The 19,189-nt window shown below is 48.6% G+C and overlaps 1 protein-coding gene across 4 annotated transcripts in view; it reads right to left on the bottom strand.

Moving 5' to 3' along the window:
• Nucleotides 1-19,189, bottom strand: part of LDLRAD3 (low density lipoprotein receptor class A domain containing 3) — a 216,048-nt gene that overhangs the window by 148,047 nt on the left and 48,812 nt on the right. For 3 of the 4 annotated variants that reach the window (XM_016123214.2, XM_016123215.2, XM_016123213.2), the window contains exon 2: nt 2,489-2,635. In XM_016123214.2, coding sequence (XP_015978700.2) covers nt 2,489-2,635 — 147 coding nt within the window. Of the gene's footprint in view, nt 1-2,488; nt 2,636-12,997; nt 14,484-19,189 lie in introns of those variants that run through there. The other variant, XM_036221869.1, reaches the window with a different exon arrangement.

The raw sequence follows: 19,189 nt of genomic DNA, 5'->3' as shown, positions 1-19,189 counted from the left end.
CAGTAGGAAACCTCACAAAGCAACAATTATAAATGCTAAATATGGTAATGTGGCAAAGGGACCCCAAGGTGAGGCAGAAAAAAGCGAGTACTCAATCATAGGTCCCCATGACAACCACCAGACAGAAGGGGCTGTGTAGACTGACCAGTAGGTAACGCTTCATGATTACCAGTCACCACCACGCCCAGGCACTGTGCTGTGTGCGTAATGTGCATTCGAACTTCACAGCGATACTTATTAGAAGCCTTTTATTCTCATTTTGGAGAGGAGGGAATTGGAGCACCAGGAGGTTAAGGAATCCTCATGCGAGCCTCCAAAGGCTAAGCTGTAGAATCTGCTGGTAACTTTCCTAAGACCACATAGCAAGGGAGGAGTAGGGCGGAAGGGTGGATGACGTTTGGACAGCCAGGTGCTCACTCCCAAGACTCCTAGACCGGAAAGCGATACGTAAGAAACTTAAAAATGCAAATAGAACTGATTTTACAAAATGACTTCTTTTCCTTCCCTCTATTGTCTAAACCTTCTAGCGTTCTGTTTTTATCATTTAAAGACAACAACAACAAAGAGGGCAACAGAGAGGATTTTTTCAATGCATGTGTTTGTTTGTGTGTATGGGTTTTTAAAATTATGTTTTGATTAAAAGACTACATATATGTCAATCAAGTCTCCACTACACTTGGGGGTTAAGGGTAGAAAATGAGGAGGAAAAAAATGATGGCCAACAGCCAAGGTGACACTGTTCCGAACGAAACCGAGGAGCTGCCCGCACCATCCCATGTTGTCCCTCCGGTTTGCACATGGATTCTGAAATCACGGCTCTGGACTGAATGTCAGAGGACGCTAATATCACACAGCTGGTACCAACAAAGCTGGAAATAAAACAGGTTTCCACTCCCAGCCCCACATTCTTCCAAACGTATCTGTCCTGAATAGTCATTCCCTTCTCCTCGAACGACAATTTGCATTTACTGGAGTTCAAATACATACCTCTTCCTAAAAATGGTCATTCTGCATATTTGTATAGTGTTAATAATGCTCAAAACTGGACACGTGCTATCTCATTTGATACTCAAATGACAAATGTCTAGTAATTTTGAAGCCACACTAGAAATAGAAAAGGCGGAAATAGACACAAAACTTTTCTAAAAACTCTGCAAAACTAAAAATGCATTATGTATAGTGGTCTAGTCAGAAAAAAAAATCATGCAACAAACAAAATGAAACAGTTCCCATCAAAGAACATACTCCCAATCCACACCCCCCAAAACGTCTCTGAAGAGCAGGGGTAGACAGCAGGAATGCTGGACCCCTTGCACAGGTGAGGGGCCAGTCTCAGAGTGGGCAGCTCGCCCAGGAGCATACCACAAAGGCAAGGGTGGTTGGCTCTGGAGGTAGACTCCAAACTCAGTGCTCCTTCCCCTGGGTCAACAGATTGGGCCCCAAATCCCAGTACCAGCTCTGTTAAAAGTTCAAATAACTGGGCCATCCTCAGCCATATTCTCAGCTGGCTTCTAGAGAGACAGCAGTTCTCCTGTCAGAAAGGCCCTGTGGACCACTGCCCAAAGCCCAGGAAAGAGGCGAGGACCATTGTACAGCTGTGTGGTCCCCAGGAAGCCACCCATGAGACAACCCCAGGTCTCAGCACTCATCAAGTGTGCTTCCTACCTGCCAGGATGCCATGGCTGAGCTCACTCTGTGGCACCAAACTCTGGGAAGGAAGAGGGGCATGGGCAGGGGGCATGGGCAGGGGGCAGGGGCAGTGGACCCCTTCATGCCCCTCCACTCACAGCCCGGGGCCTCCTGTCTCGTAGGTTACCGCCCACTCAAATCTCACATATATTTTAGGGGCACAAAACAGATAAGAGACTGAAAAGGAGGCGGGGTGGCAAGGATCAAAGAGATTTCCTCCCTCCCCGCTAAGGCCCTGGTGGTACCCATTTGAAGATGATGCCCAGGTCTTTTGGGCAGAGGAAAGCAGCACGTGGAAGCAAATTACTTCTAGCCAGTACCAACTCCATGCTGGATCCTGACCCCTGGCATGATGCTACACGGTACTTAACCGTCAAGAACACTGCATGAGGTATGAGATGTGCGAAATGGTTACCAGCCTGAGCCTTGGGGTCAGGCAGCCCTGGGTTCAAATCCAGGTCGGCTGCTTCTGGGTTGGTAGATATTGCAGCAGCTACATAACCTCTGGGGCTCAGATTCCTCGTGTGCAAAGTGAAGGCAATGACAGTCCCGCAGAGTGAGGGTTAGGAGAGACTGGTGGAGGGGTCCTCTGCTCTCCCACAGCTGTGGCTCCATCCCCACCAAGACCCCTGTTTCTGCACAGGCCATGCTCCTCTGAGGACGAGCTTGGGCGAGGAGAGGGCAAGACTGCTGGCCAGCGGCCCCCCCGCCCCCCGCAGGGTGTGACGGATGGTGCCTCCTCCGCCACCCCCGCGCCCTGCCCCACCCCCGTCCCCGCCCCGCAGGGCCCCGCACTCACGGCATTCCTTCTCGTCGCTCTTGTCAAAACAGTCGGGCAGCCCGTCGCACTGCCAGGCGCCCGGGATGCACCGCCCGTTGCTGCACATGAAGTTGCCCGGAATGTTGCACTCGTTGGTGAAGTTGTTCCCAGGGAGCAGCTGGCTCTCTGTGGGGCAGAGGGGACAGAGAGATCAGCCGGCGCGGCGAAGGTGGCAAGGACCCGAGCCCCTCGACCGAAAGCGCTCTGGTTTGGCATGGTGGCATGGGCTGTGTGGGTGAGGCTTCCCGTACGTGACTTGACCACTTTCGGCCTCAGCCGAAATGGAATGAGAAATTACCCCTGGGGATTCTGAGAGGACTTGAGGGAGAAATACGGGGAAAGCCCTTAGTGGGTGCCTGGCACATATTAGGTGTTCATGGACTTTACTGCTTTCTCTGTCAAAAGGATTAGTTGAAAATCCAAATGTTTTTCCTGGCCATCATCAGTGACTGAAAATGAAGGTTTCAAGACAGTAGTGATGGTGCCCTGGACTCCCGAAGCCTCCAGCAGTAGGGACTGCGGGCTCCCGCCAGGTCTCCGACTCTGTGGCCCTACAATCACAGAATCCTTGAACTTGGGCCAAGTGGATATTGGCAGATAACTTCATTTTAGAAAATGGAAGCCCCAGCCCACAAAATCGATCCACCTCAGGTTGCACGGGGAGAAAAGACCGAACTGAAACTGAAGTCAGGCGTCTGAGTCCCACGGGAACTCCAAGGTCACTGAACTGCTTGCCCAGAGTTCCTGGAGGTTTAAAACCAAGCCCCAAGTTTAGATGAAACTCCAGTAAATAGTTGCAAAATGCCAGCGCCCTCCCCCAAAAGTGCTAACTCTTATTCTAGAAAGCAGCGAAGGCCAGGACATGGGGGCGGGGTGCGGAATTTATCCACCAATGCACCCTGGGGGCGGATGTTCGAGGGAGCCAGAATCTGATCAATCCCATCATTCCCAGACAGAGCGACCAATGACTGGGAGATAAGGGGCCGTCTGGAAGTAAAATGGTCTTAGAAAAGAAGAAAAGAAAAGAAGAAAAAGGCCTGTCTCCCCAGGGCTTTCTCCTCAGTCATCCATGAGCATTTACTGCATATTTATGACCAGATTCTTGTGCTAGGTCCTAAATATGTGGAGATGAAACACAGGGCTGGAAAGGCACACCAGGTACTAATGGTTTTATTGCCATGGACTAAGAAGGGTGACCAGACCTGCCTGGACATAGCAGAGGGAGAGCAAGGCCCACGATCCTCTTTCACAAGCTTTGCCAAAGAGAAGCGTCTTATTCCAGATCCCTAACGTCATGTCTTTCATGCCCTTATCCTTTACAAGAGCTGTTCTTTTTACCTGGAATGCCCTTTAACCCATGGGGGTCTCCTAGTAAATCTCTACACACCTGTTAGCATACAACCTCAATGCTGCCGTCCCTCTGAAGTGTTCCTGACTTCACTAGGCAGAAAAGAGCACTTACTCTGCTGCGTGGGTATGGTTGGTACTACTGGGGTGAGACTGAACCTATCGGACAGCTGGAACAAGTGGGCAACAACTACCTGGGATGGACACAGTCACAGGTGAGCAGCACCACATCAGCCCAGGTGCCACGGAGATCACCGCAGACCAGCTGCACCACTGTACTCAGCTAATAACATACATGCACGTCTCTCAACCGAAAACGAGCTTTCCTATTTCAGAGTTCACGGAAGAATTCTAGAAAAGCGGCTACAGTGAGGGGCCTCTGCAAGAACCAAGTCCTGAACGCTAGTCTCCAAAGCCATAACCCCAGCCCAGGTCACCACCATCGCTTAGCAGAGTTACTGCCACAATCACCCAACCTGGCCTCCCTGTGGCCAGAGTGACTTTTCTAAAAAACAAATCGCATCATGACCTCTCCCCTTACTTTAAAAAGCCACAGAATGGTTCCTCGCTGTTCTTAAGATAAAGTTAAAATTCAAGGCATTGAAGAAAGGTTCCAGAAAAGAGGTGGCATTTGCAGCGGATGCTGACAGATACAGAGATAGAACGCTGAGGGCCCTTCAGGCCTAGAGAAAGACAGCAAAGGCACAATGCAAAAAGGCTCAACCCAGGGCAGTGAAGGGTCTGGAATAAAAAAACATGCAGCTGTGATCGTCAGGAATTGCAAACACACAGTGCCAGCATACCACCAATTCCATCACCAAGTCAGACATCACTAATCATAGCACTTGGTCCGTTGAGCCCACACTCAACACCAGAATCCTTCTTAAGACTGGACTCTGAAAGCCACCACCCACCCCGAGAAGAACATGAACTCAAGTCACTGTCTCTGAGGGAGGGCTCAGGATGGCAGAGTGGGAATTAAAGGGGACACTTAGAAGGAGAGGCAGGTGCTGGATCCCGGCCAGACATGGAGTGCACAACCCAGAAAATCCCACGCAGTGCAGCTGTCTCCCAGCGACTGTTCTGGGCTCCGCCAGCACACAGGGGGCTCTTCAGGGCTCTGGAACGCAACTGCCACTCTGCTTTGTTGGGAAATCGCCTCCACTTGCTATTGTAGAGCTAGCTCCTCAAAGGGAAGTCCCCTGGAAAAGTCACCGCAACTGTGAAATCTTGTTCAGATTTCTGGAGGCAGAACCTGGGCCAGATTAGATTCCAAAGCGCTTGCTCTGAGAGTCGGTGGGGCTGGCGGCACACGGGCTCGACAAAGGAAAGGGTGTGATGCGGAGACTAAACACCGCATCTGTTACACGCAGGTGGTCCTGCCAGCCACAGGCTCAGAGCTTCACGGACAGGACCAGAGATCCCCAGAGCCCGGTGAATGATAACGCAGAGGCACGTTCTTCGTGTGCTTCTGAGCAACTTCATTATGTATGCAGGGGGCACAGAGCCTGTACTTGGGAGAAGTGACAGGATCATCGCACTAAAAAGCACGAGGAGAATCCAAGGCAAAGAAAGGTTAAAGTCCCATTGATTCTGTCTTCAAAAATCTTCCTCAAACTCATCCAGTGTGCCTCGGTCAACTGGCACCACCCAATCCAAGCTGCCATGACCTCTTGTCCCCTTTCAATTAGTGGTTCTCAACACAGGGCAACTTTGCACACATGCACCCCTCACCCTGAGGGGACATACAGCAGGATCCAGAGACATTTTTGGTTGTGGTATCCGGTGGGTAGAGACCAGGAATGCTGCTGAGTGTCTGCAGTGCACGGGGCAGCCCCTCGCAACCAAGACCCACCAAGCCCGAAAGGTCCGTGGAACCGAGGCTGAGAAATCCTGCCTGAAACCAACCTTCCAACTTTCACTTCTCGCTGTCCCCAGTTCCATCTCCTCACAGAGGAGGGAGATTTTAAAATGCTGCTGATGGCTTCTCAGTGCCTTTATAGTAAATCTAAAGCTCCCGCCATGGTTTACAAGGCCTGGCATGATCTGGCCCCCTGCCTACCTCTGCAAAGTCATTCCCAACCATTTCCTCAGAATGTCCCTCCTGCAGTGAGGCCTCCATTCATGCTGTTCAGTGACCCCAATTCTTCCGCCAACCTTTTACCTGGTGCTGTCAGTATTATGAGCTGAACTGTGTCCTCTCGAAAATCATGTGTTGAAGCCCCGACCCCTCGTACCTCAGAATGAGACTGAATTCAGACACAGGGCCTTACAAGAGGCGGTTAAGATGAAATGAGTCTGCGAGGGTGGGCCCTGACCCAATATGGCTGGGGTCCTTATACGAAGAGATTAGGGTACAGATACACACAGAGGGGAGGCCGGGTGAAGAGACACAGGACACGATGGCCATCTGCAAGCTACGACGGCAGGCCTAAAAAGAAACCAACGCTGCCCATACTTTCATCTCAGACTTCTCACTTCCAGAACTGTCAGGAAGTAAATTTCTATCATTTAAACCATCCAATCCCGAGGACTTTGTAATGGTGGCCCTAGCAAGCTAATCCACCTGGCTAGTCTCACGTATCCTTCGGACCTCAGCTTTACATCACTTACTCGGACTGAGACCTCTGAGTTGACACTCAACTTAAAACTGGTCCCCCTTGTTTTTCACTCTGGTGGTGCTTCATGTTTTCCTTTATTCCACCTTGTGCTGACTGATGCATCTGTACTACCTCCCCACTAGACTGCACGCCCCCGGAGGGCAGAAGGCACTACTTCATTCACCTCTGCATCATTCACTCTGGTGTTCAGTATGTCCCCAATAAACACGTGTGGATGCTCGAAGACGAACACCAAGTGTTACTGACTTATCCCATCCCCAGCACTGTTCCTTAGAAAGTTCTATTCACCCCCTGCCTCATCCTCCTCAAAGGCGAGTGGGATCTGTACATATATAGTTAAAAATAAGGTACATGGGGGTGTCTGCATTTGTGCAAGTAAATTACTACCCTGTCTGCTTTTAAAGAGGTGAGAAATCTTTTCTGCTCGACAGCAGGACTTTCTACTGGCTGAAATATTTATCTCATCTCAGTGTCTTGGGACCCATTTAGAATCCAAAAAGACAAGCATTAGCACAAAGTTGGCTAGCTGGGGTTATTCCTCCTCCCTTTTCTTTTTTTCATTAAGCTGAAAAATGAAAAAGAGTTACCCATTTTCACTGCACCACATCACTTACTTAAAATAACTATACCATCTGCACCAAGAATGAAAAAAAAAAAAAAAAGTCTCAAGTCCTCCCCCACTGGGTAAAGGCAAATAGCGTGCTACGGCCGCTTCTTCCAAAATTTCTGGCACCCACAAATTTATATTCGATGAGGAGGCCAAGCAAGATTGGGACAACTGCAAAAACTTAGCTGGAACAGGCAGTTAATGATGCTGACTTTTCCAGCTGAGAAATGGGAATTCTAGCAGCTAGAGTCCTCCACATTCCCACAGCCCCCTCTGACAATCTTCTGTCCCTCCCCCCACCCTTGGGGATATCCCTTGTCATGATGCAACAGAAAACTAACATCTGCAAACTACTGACAGGCCCTGCTTTCAGATTTCTGTCCAATCAACTTTGTTTTTCTCATTTGTTTCCTTGACAAGCCTGCCTGCAGGCTCCATGAACAACAAAGCAAGATACATAAACATATGCACAGACGCATACAGCTTAGTGTTCCATTTTGAAGATCTTAAATAGATCTTCCCTAAAAACGCCCCGGAGAATTAACACACCTCTTCCCACCGCCTAGTGCCAACAGACATAATGTTATGAGGTCACTAAAAACAACCATCTGCTTTCCCTTTGACTCGCTTCTTCAAACACACACACACGTGCCATGCTCAGGCACGTGTCGAGTGCCGAGGGAGCTGGTCTGCAGTGATCTGTCTTACTGTAAACACCCTAGAAAAATCCTAAGGGTCCCTTCAACTCCAGGCGGCTCCACATGGTGGCATCGGCATGGGATGGAATGAGAGACTTTTGTCCCAAGCACTTTCCAGAGTCATTTGGTTCCCATCGAACAAACTGCTTCCTGCTGGAGTCTTGCTAAGGGGAACACGCTGGCTGTCACCACGAAGGGAGCAGTCACGTGTGGATGTCCGAGCCTGAAGTGAGGATGTGCTGCTGGCTCCAAGCACCTGAGCACAGCCAGGTCTCCAGCTCCGTCTAGACTACACAGCGCCCTGCCCCGTGAGCTCATTCCAGCAGCCCCAGCCTCCGTTTACCCATCTGTTCAAAGAAGAAACTGGCGAGAAAGTATAAAATGACTCATGGTTCAGCCCATTTACTGATTTCATATTTGCACAGATTTCGTATTTACACATAAGGTGTATCATCTTTATGCCGACCCTGACGGAAGATCTAGTATTTTACTGCAGGGACAGATTATGGACGGAGCAAGTCACCTGGGCAGGGAGTGAGCCTAGCTGTCTCCTCAGCATCTGTACTTCATGCTGCTTTCTTGTTTGCTTCTCCCGTGAAATGCAAAACAGCAACCGTTACTAAATGATAAATGCTTTGTTTCTTTCTTAAAATGAGTTGCCAAAGAAAGCCGGTGGCGAGTATTAACGAGAAAAGCAAAAAAAAAAAAAAAAAAAAAAAAAAAAAAAAAAAAAAAAGTTAAAAAGTCTAGGAATAGGATAGTTCTTTACCAGGAAATAGCTTTATAAATTATTTTTGTCCTGTATTTATAGCCTCATTAAGAGCCTGAAGCTGTTACTTACATTTTTTAGTTATGCTTCATTGCGTTTCATGAGGAAAATTATGTTGGAGTGACATTAACGTCGTGGAGATTTACAGAGCTGCCAGCATGTAGCCAGAGCAAGGTCCAAGGTCCAAGCTCAGGGGCTGGACAGCAGCACTGGAGGACACTGCTCCTCAGGATGCCAACCCACAGAGGTGGGCACTGAGCCCCGCCCACCCCCACCCCACCCCAGAACAGCCCTTTGGAACCCGGTCATCACCGACTTTTCACTGGGGAAGTTCCAAGAGCTGCGGAAGCTCTCCCCACGGCAGAAGTCTAACTAACATCAGTGGTCTCCTCAGTCCATCAACACAGCTCTATACGACAGGCACCACGCCTGTTTTGAAGAGGAGGAAACAAAGACTGAAGAAGTCCTTTGCCCACAGTCACACGACTACAACAGGGGCCTGCACACTCTATAAACGGCCAGAGAATGACTATTTCAGGCTGCGCAGGTCAGGTGGCCAAATTAAAGACATTGTATAAGGACTCATATGAGAGAAAAAAAAAAACCTACAAAATGTTTATTGATGAAATTCAAAATATTATCTTACTGAGAACAATTTTCCCACAATAGAGTTCTATTAATGAGAAGAATGGAATCCTTTTGTGTGTGTGTGGGGGGAGGGGGTGACATTTCACCTGAGGTTCAAAGTTGGTGTTCGCTATTATCAAAATCTATTGCGGATGATTAATTTTTATTTTTGACCATTTAAAAATTTAAAAATTGTTCTTAGGTCGGGGACATAGGCCCTGGTTTACCGACTTCTGAGCAGAAGATGGTGGGTCTGCCTAAAACGGCAAAACGGCAAGAGTGCCGATTCGAAGGCATGTCCTCTCTACCCATCGCACCCGCCACACTCTGAAATGATCCCTGTGGTTTAATGGCTGCTCCCCCCACCAGGAAGGCAGGGACTTTGGCTGTCCTGTTCCCCGCTGTGTCCTCAACAACTAACAAGTGCCAGGAACCCAGCAGTCACTCAGCAAATGCTTGTTGACTGAGCCGGGGAATGGACGCGGTGGCTCCTGAGGACCCTTCCGTTCTCACAGTCCCTAATTCTGTGAATTTATCTAAACCCTGCTGGAATCCATTTATGTTTCTGTGCATAATACAATGGATAAGTGAGACTGGGTCTGCAGAAAATCTCCTGAGCTCCTGGGGGGAAAGGGGCAGACAGGAAGGACTTCCGTGTGAACATTTACGAGTGCTCGTACACACACTCGTGTCCTCGGCTGCATGTCGGGCCTGGGCGAGAATCTGGAGCAGAAGCTGTCCCCCATGCGCTGTCTTTTCAGCTTTAATCAGCAGCAGCAGCAGGAAGCTCAAATCAAGCAGTGGAGCTACACTGAAGAGGACAACTTTATGACCAATTTTATCAGGCTTGCAGATAAGCCAGGCTTGTGAGAGGGCCAATCAACCCTGCACTTTAGCACCTCTCAGAAACAGCCACCGGGTCAAGAAGAAGGATTTTGCTCCGAATCCAAGTTCAGCCCAGCCCTATCTGCCCAGGGACCGTTGCAATAATTCCTACGGTCACGGGGAACTGTTCTGCAGCCTATATTCTCCTCTATGCAGAGACACCCAGGCAGAGGGAGCACAGAATACCAAAGCAAATTAAGGAATGAGGGCGGAAAAGCTGAATGAGTTTCACTTAGGTCCAAAAGCATATCTTTGTGAGCTCAGAGTAAGGAAGACTCTCTGGAATAAGACTCGGAAGAGCACAGGCCATAAAGACTGGTAAATACAGCCACATTAAAATGTACAACTGCATCAAAAGATACGATAACAAATTTCAAAGATATGCCACTAACTAGAAGATGGTATCTGCCACGTATATAACCCACAGAGATCGATATCTAGGATTTTCATACGAGACTACATAAGAAAAATCAGGCGACCCAGTGGAAAACTGGACAGAGCACATGAACAGGTACTGTCGCTGATGAGCAAACTCAGACAGCCACTTAATATACACTCAAGCTCACCTGCAGTCAAAGAATGATTAACGAAACAAGGAAGTTCTCTTTCACACCCAGCAGACTCGCAAAATTTTTAAGTCTGACAATCTCCAGTGGTGAGAAGATGTGGAGCTACAGGAACTCACAGGCTGTCCGTGGGAGAGTAACGCAGAAGAGCAAGTTGGCAATTCCCAGGGAAGCTGAAGACGCTTCCTACCCTTTCACCCAGCCGAACCCCTCCTGCACCTCTCTGCCTGGGGGATAATGCGCCAGACACAAGAGCCTGAGAACATTCACGGCAGCACTGCTACTGCCATAAAGCTGCAAGACACACACTCAATGTTCATCAAAAAGAAAATAAATGAAAAATCAGGGTGCAGTCACACAACGGAATACTACTCAGAGCTTCAATTTACTCAACTGGGAATGGCACGAAATAACATGGAAAAATTTGAGAAACCTAATGCTTAGTGGAAAAAAACAAGTTGAAGAGTATCACTTCAATCGAGCTTGAAAAATTACTACTTCAGTGTAGTTTTGAAAAGGTACAGGAAAGAAAAATATCAAATTCAAGAGATTGGTTACACTCTGGCCAATGGGATCACAGGGTACATAATGAACTTCGAGACTGGAAGACTCTTTTTCTGCAAAACAACCTGAAGCAAGCAAGACAAAATAGCAGAACTCAACGGAGCTGCGTGGAAGGCACGCAGGCTTTCTTTATGTGATTCCTGGTGCTTTTCTCCATCCTTTAAAAAAGTTTCATTAATAAAATTTATTATAAACAACAAAAATTATGCTAATATTTGAGAAAAACCTGTGAAAGACATATGGAACCATTTACTACTAATATTCCAGCTTCAAAAACCCCATCAACTATAAAAGAATGAGAGATAAAAAGGAGGCAAGTGTTCACACTGGGGGGAAAAAAAAACAGCCAAGGCGAGGACATCCATCTGGGAGATGCGGTCTATTATGAACTCTTTTCATTTTCTGAAAGGCAGCAACAGTTGCAGGGTAGCAGCGGATCGTGCGGGGAAAAAATAAACACATCTCACGAGACAGATTTACCCACCCAACTTATGAAGCTGTGACATTCCAAAAATAAGAATACCCAGGCCTGACCAGAAGGTCAGATATTTTTTTCAATAAGGGCGGGAAGAGCCACAATAATGCTGGCTTTCTCAGAATAGTCCCCGCCATCTGTCTCCTTGGCCCCGCAGCATGGGGCTGCAGAAGGCAGAGCAAAGGTGGCCGTAGCTGAGGCAGCCAAGGTTGTGATTTGACACAGCCACATGCCCAATTCTCCTGTCACTATAACTAGCTATGTGACTGCAGATGAGTGAATTACCCTCTCTGAGCTAAAACTCTCCATCTGTAAAACTGGGGTAACCCTGCCTCCTGGGCAGGGTTGCTAAGGTATAGAGAAATATTATCTATCTATCTATCTATCTATCTATCTATCTATCTATCTATAATAGATAAAGGGATAAAGTAAAGTAAATAAGTAGCATATGCTTGGGGTTCAATAACTAGTACCAGCATTTGTTGCTCCTTCTTTCCATCTGCACACGCTCCCTGGCTGCCCTCATAAAGCTGGTACCGTCGGTGGGACTCAGACAAGGCTAGGTCCCTTTTCTCTTTTTGATTCCCTAGAAAGGGTACAGCCTGGGTAGGTAGGTGGTAAGCCTACTGGAAATGAGGTTGGCTAGCTGAGACCCATGGTCACTTAGGTCCAAGAAAGTATAGTGTGGGGACAGACACTGTGTTGTAAGAACACAGTTAAGGAGCTCACAGTGCGATCCGGCTGTGTGTCTTCTAATACACGAAGCCTCGGTTTGGTTATTCCTGGGAAACAGTGAGCCCTGCTTAGATCATTCCTCGAGCTCATGAACAGCAGCCAAACTGTAACCATGACCCCACCTTCCAGACCAGGTGGTTATGAAGCAGGTCAAGGGAAAGACACATGGGATTCACCACTGGAATCTGGGAGCGTCGTTCTATCTCCCTGGGCCTCAGTTTCCCCGTGTGTAAAATAAGGCGGTAATAGACGACATCCGCGTTCCGTTTCAACGCTCAATTTGGTATTCTCGTTCATGTGGACTCATACCCAGTCCTCATGGCAAGCAAACCCTCACCATCTGCCTGTCCCAGATACATCCTTCAGCATTTAAACTAAACACCTAGGGCTTAACCAGGGCTCTTCCCCCCGAAGAACTGAAAGCATTCCTGCCAGGCAGGTGGCAAAGGTAGTTCCTCCTTTGTAAATACGGAGAGACCAAGACCCACAGATCGACCAGCCTGGCCAAAAGTGGGGCTGGAGCTGGCCAGAGAGGCCAGGTTTCCAGCGCCTGGATGACACTTGGTCCCTGCCCCTCTGCACATCAGAACTGACCTGCCCCGTCGTCCGCTGGGAGACGGCTGGTCCTGCATTCCCCTGGACAGGAGAAAACCCCCTCCAAGGGGCCAGGAATCTGACCTGCTCCCCCTTCCCTATAATACATGGTCCTCTCCAGTTCACTGCCATTAACCACAGCCTTCCATCATGTCTCAGCAGGTTTGGCTTATCACTTCCGATTAGGAGAGGAATGCTGCCAGGAAAATAAAACACATGAAACTGGCATCGCCAAGCAAGGCGGGAATGTGCAGTAACCCAGTGCCTCTTTTTACATTTTCTTTAGCAGCTTTAAGCCATTAAACTGGTCCATCTCACTTCTGCAGTCTGCTCATGCAGATACCCCACTGCCCTGGTGCTGAGCCCTCCGTAATGAGGAATTAGCTGATTCCTGAGCAAATGACGTTTGTACATCTAGCAAGCGCCAGCGTCTGACAGTATTTACTGGGTATTTACTGCTGGACTCCCCGCTTCTGTATGCACATCTAAATGAGAACCACTTTCCCAGGGAGCAATTTGCGTCTGCAAGAGACTTGTCGGATTTGGTAAATCAAAGGGCTGGAACCGTGCAGACTAACCTGTTCGGGTTTTCCAGATCGCGGAGGTTAGCTTCTGACAGTGCACAAAACAAAGCAAATTAAAAATTAAAGAGGGATTATAGGGCTTGTCTCACTCAGTGGCCCACAGACTCTGAATTCAAATTCCACTCCTTCCCAGCTCAGGGACGGGCTTAACCCCTCAGTGCCTCGGTCTCTCATTCCTCCTCTATAAAATGGAGATGGACCCAGTGCAACCTGGATAAGCTACCTGGGTAACTGAAAGGCTGTTTGTCCATCACTCACAAAAACCTTTCAAGAAAAAAATACACACACACACACACACACACACACACACACACACACACTAATAGAGGCCATAAGATTAGTCAGAGTTCATTTGTTAATGGTATTATTATTCACTATTAAAGATGTACTATTATATAAAGACTAGGTGTACTATAGGTACATAACACGTCATTACACCAGACATACCATTATCATATAGTCCATGATTAATCCTTAGAGGAAGGGTGAGCTCAAGTGTAGAAGGATGCGCTTCAAACTGAACACAACAGAATCCTACCAGGTGAGATGAGAGATCAGGAGAAGGAATCCGCTCGTTAAGAAACGATTTTGCAATAAATCAAATATGCTCTACAGCATGGCTCCAACTCAGGTCACTGCAGTGCTAACGGGGGCAGCTCAACACCTACACACTGGACGGAAGTCAATCAATGACATGATTAAGCTTTCAATAGGTTCAAACCCTACAGTCTGTGCCACCTTGAATCCCCTGACATCCAGCTGGTTCCTGCCCCCTCTTCTTTCCTGACTCTGTCCTCAAAAAGTAAGCCTCCCAATCGCTCAGTCCAAAGCTTACTTTTCAATCTCGACCTTATGTACAATTCTGTTGCACTGGACCAACTGGATCACTCCCTCCTTCTGAAACTCCCTTCCCTTAGCCTCCACACCTCCACCCCCAACCCTACCCCTCACCCCTCCACCCCCACCCACAGCTGGCTCTCTGAACATTCCTCCAAAGGCTCCTCTCCCTCCACCCCTCCCTTGATGGCCTTCAGACTTCTGCTTCCTGTCTGCTTCAGAGAGAGATACGCTCTCCCTGGATAAGCCACCTCATCTCCCATGAGGTTCAACCTCCAACTCAGCTGTCTCCCTTTCAACTCCACAGAGGGATGGAAGGTAGGATGAATGGAGGAATGGAAGATGGCATCGTCACCTCTAGATTAGCTAGAGTTTAAACCAATAATTCTGCCGCCCTCTGAACAAACAGCCCAGTTTGTTTACCAATAGGAAACGTGGCAACCCTCCAGAGGCTCTGGACATAAAAAAGTCAAAAGTAGCCCAATACTTTAGACCATGACCTCAGCAGGGAAGAGCCTGCCTCCAGTACTCCTGGGCACAAGGACTCAATCTACATATGACTTGGGCTATCGGCAATATATGACATCACTGCCCAGGAGGCTAATCCAACATTCTGTGATGACCCATTTCCTCAGAGACAGCTCAAAAGACATCAAGGCTGGACACAGGTTATGGGGGTGGGGGAAGGGTTGCAGAGAGGAACCAGGTCCAGGTGCATCTAATTGCTGAAAACACCCACGAAAGCCAGCCCACTATTTCTGCTCTGCCTTGCATTGGAGGCGGCCCCAGTCAAGCCTTCAGGCCTCCATCTCAGGGAGGTTGATTTCCCCTCTCCCCACAGTGATTCCCAAACCAGAAGCACCCTACTCTTGGCCTTTGTTTGTTTCTCTCTGTATCCAGGGAGTAGTGACAGCTGCACCAAAGACAGTGGCATTTTGGGCTGGGATTGTCACCCAGAGCAGGCGAAGAAGCAAGCCCTGTGCCACTGCAGGCAGCGAGGGTGGTCTGGCAGAAGGAAGGGGCCTGAGAGGGCTTCGGTCAAGGGTCCGCCTCTGCCATCGATCACCACAGGGAGCACGGGGAACGCGGCTGCCGGCTATCGCCGTTTCTGGCAGCCCCGCCACCCTCTGAACAAACAGCCCAGTTTGTTTACCAATAGGAAACATGGCAACCCTCCAGAGGCTCTGGACATGAAGAGAAGAACACTGGCTCCCCGGGAACCTGCCAAGAGGGTTTAAGGAAGCAACGCCGATCTAGGGCATGCCAGTGGAATAAAGAAGCCTAACAAACCGGAGCTGCCAACACCGCACAAGAGACCCTCCCTGTCTCTTTTATTGATCAGCTGCCTTTATGCTAAAGATATGACAGTCCACGGTTTTTAAGAGAAACGAGGCAAAGGATCCAGCTTCTCGCTGAATGTCCATGACAATCGGCTCTGCCAGGAGCCAAACCCTGCCTGGCACCGCTCACTGTCCACTTCGCATCACGATCCACCCCGCGCCGCACAAATGATAATATATTGACAGACAGCCGGCACTCTGCTGCCAGGAGGAAAAAAATCACCTAATTAAATAAAAACAAAACAGAAAACTAAAGCCTTTAACCAGTGCCAAAAAAAAGACTATTTGATCTTTTATGGCGCTTGGAAGCCAGGAATGCCAATCAAGATGGGTTTTTTCCCTAAACGTGTCTTTTAAAACACTCCTCAGTGTCCCTAATTGCAAAGAACTCCTTAAAAATCAATAAGAAAATTGTAAACAAACCAAGAGAAAGAGGGATCAAGGACATAAACAAGCATGTCGCAGAAAATAAAGAGGGCCAATCAATGAAAAGATGCGAATAAAGGAAAAGATGCACAACCTCACTGGCTGCGGAACAGACGCAAGCGGAAATGCCATTTGGTAAAGCAACCTAATCAGCAAAAGTTAAAAAGATGGATGATATGGTGAGCAGGCACGGACGAGAGGACCCGGGCACTGTCCTGCTCCTGGCGAGGGCATGAACTGGTACCCCACCCTCTCCGCAGCCCCCCACAGTACCCAGCACTATCCCGTGCGACCTTACCTTTGGACTCACCCATTCCATTTTTATTAATCTAGCCTTAAGACTATATAAATGTATAGAGAAACTTGCAGAAGGCTTTTTTTGTTTTCACTATTTGTCAAAGCTCAAAAGACCTTCAAGGTCCACCAACAGGGAGATGGGAAAATGTGCTATGGCATATCCATACCAGAAAACTGCAGCCTCTAAGAACCAGGAAGGAGCCAGAGGCCCTGACATGGAAGAACACCTACCATGAGGTCTGAGCGGGGGGAGAGCAAGCCGCAGCTCATGTACAGCGTAATCCAGTTTTGTTTATTTATCCCTAGAGACGTATGTGATCATTTAGAGGCACCTGCGTTTACGGTTACATCTGCAGTGTCCTAGAACATACACTCCGAGCAAAGGAACCGAGAGGTCCTTGAAGAATGTGGGCATATTTTCTACTGGTGTCTTTGCTTCAAAAATAACTTCTTAAAATATCATCATAGTAAATATGCCTGGAGAACCTGGGGGAGGCATTGCACAGCACTGCTCATTATCAAAACAAACATGGGGGGGCGGGGAGAGAGGGAGGCAGGAAGGGAGAGAGGGAAGGAGAGACTGGCTCCATTAACTCGAAGAGCAAAAGCCAATAGGGAAAGGTTGTCTTACTCACCAATTTATAAACTATAAGAAAGACAAAACGTTCCTTGAAACTTAAGAGAAATAGGTTTGGGTAAGAGTACTTTTACATAGGTTTGAAACCAATTGTCCCAAACAAAAAGTTTTTGTTTTTTTTTTGTTTTTTTTTCTGAACAGGTAACCATTTGGGGAAACCTGTGGATGGCTGCTCCTCAATGAGTTATTTTGGGGAGCTGCCTAAGGCCTACATTCCCTTTTATTATTCCCTTTCAGAACACACATCTCTATATTCTACAGAAGAGACCATGAGCCACCTCCCCTTGGCCACGTCTCCACTCCCTCCTCCCCACAAGAGACCCCCACCCTGGTGGTCACTGTGGGGGTCCTGGGGGCTCTGATTAAGGGATAGAAATAGAATTTGTCCTCTTGTGAGGGATGTGGCATGGCTCTCCAAGGCCTGCTTGCGCCCGCCCTAAGCCCACAATTAAGGCTTACTGGACTCCCGCTTTCACGCCACTGGATCTTCCAGGTGGCATCAGGCCACGCTTTCTGCTGAAAGACAAAAGAGCTCATTCAAGGGCATCTGGAGAGAGTGCTGGAGCCCGCAGCCCAAGGCTGATGGGGTGTCTCGTCGCCGAGGTTTCAGAGTTGTCCTTGAAACCTAAGTGGGTGGAGGGTCATCCCACAACCCGCCTCCTGGAAGAGGGGGTGGAAAGTAGAAGTTTTTTTTAACACTGAGCAAAGGGAGCCAGACACTCTTATTCTTGCCAGTTCAAAACCAGGCAAAAGTGATCTACGACACTGGGAATCGGTCTGAGCGGTGGGGGACCAGGCGAAGGCATGGGGAGGGCTCTGGGGTGTCATAAGGCTCCGTTTCTTGATCTGAGCACTGCTTCCCCAGATGTGTTTACTTCATAAAAACTCAAGGAACTCCCCACTTAACATCTGTGTACTTTTCAGTATGTACGTTAAATTTCTAGAAAAAGTTTACTCAGATAATTACAGAAAATCTTTTGAACACGTAGTTGGCTCATAAGCGTCTTCTCTGGAGCCGGGCTGACTCTCTCCTTTCTTCCCTCCACCGTCTGAGCCACCAGCAAATTCACTGGTCCAAGTCACGCCACGTCCGAGAGTCCACCCTGCCACACCCTGGTGGCGGGTAGGGGGCTGGCAGTGTGAGGAGGGGGGAAGGTCTGGCATTTATTTTCAATTGATTTGCTCATTTTCCCCTAATATCAAAATAATCCTACCTCTTTTCCCCAGTGCCCAAAATGGCATCAACCACACCCTGATAAGCCACAAGCATGCACATTTCTCAGGCCTGGCACAAGGCTCTGTAGTCCCATCTACTGAACCTGGCTGAAGAACAAGCCTCTGGGAAGTGTTTGGAAAAGTCTGCACAGTTGCTCCAGCTCTTGTTCCAAAAGAGATCTGAACCAGGGCGGGACTCTCCCAGAAGTCAATGCCATCTCTCATCACCTCCCACCTCACTCCCCAAACTCCTCTGAGGTTATTCTTGGCTATCAGGGATGCTAGGGGTCTTCAATGAACTTTGCCATGTGATTAGTTTGACGATTTCCCCCTTTTCGTTAAATAAAAAGGTGCTTCGTTCATCTTTGACAAAAAGAAATACGTAAACTTTATAGAAAAGTATACAGAGAGGAAAGCAATCCAGAATGATTTATGTTCGATGAGCCCATAAATTAGGCAACTGAAGGTAGATCTCTGCCCGAGGCGGAGTGGGAAGTCTGAAGCTGGCTTTCTCCCTCTCCTTTGCTACAATCACTCTTTCAGAGAGGCACTGCCAAGTCGCCACTGCCCAGATGTTCAGGGAGCGGGGGGGCCTCAGCTCCGGGAAAGGAAGGTTTATCTTAGCCCACCAGCAAGGTACCTGCCACCGCCACAGAGCAAGGAGCAGGCAAGGAGAACCACCCAGCCAAGGGGAGTCTCTGATTCTAAGCGCACTCCACTGTCATCGGGGGGGATCAGCCCACGTCTGAATACTGCACCCTCCGAGGGATTTCCGCTCTCCTGGCACAACTGGGTGCGTCATGCCACAATACGGCATTTCATTCAAGGCCAGGTCGGCAACACCACCCATCCATGT

The sequence above is a fragment of the Rousettus aegyptiacus genome, unplaced genomic scaffold (genome assembly GCF_014176215.1).
Source record: "Rousettus aegyptiacus isolate mRouAeg1 unplaced genomic scaffold, mRouAeg1.p scaffold_m13_p_5, whole genome shotgun sequence".
Lineage (NCBI taxonomy): Eukaryota > Metazoa > Chordata > Mammalia > Chiroptera > Pteropodidae > Rousettus > Rousettus aegyptiacus.
Note: the sequence above shows the minus strand (reverse complement) of the source record. Positions and strands in the feature narration are given on the sequence as shown.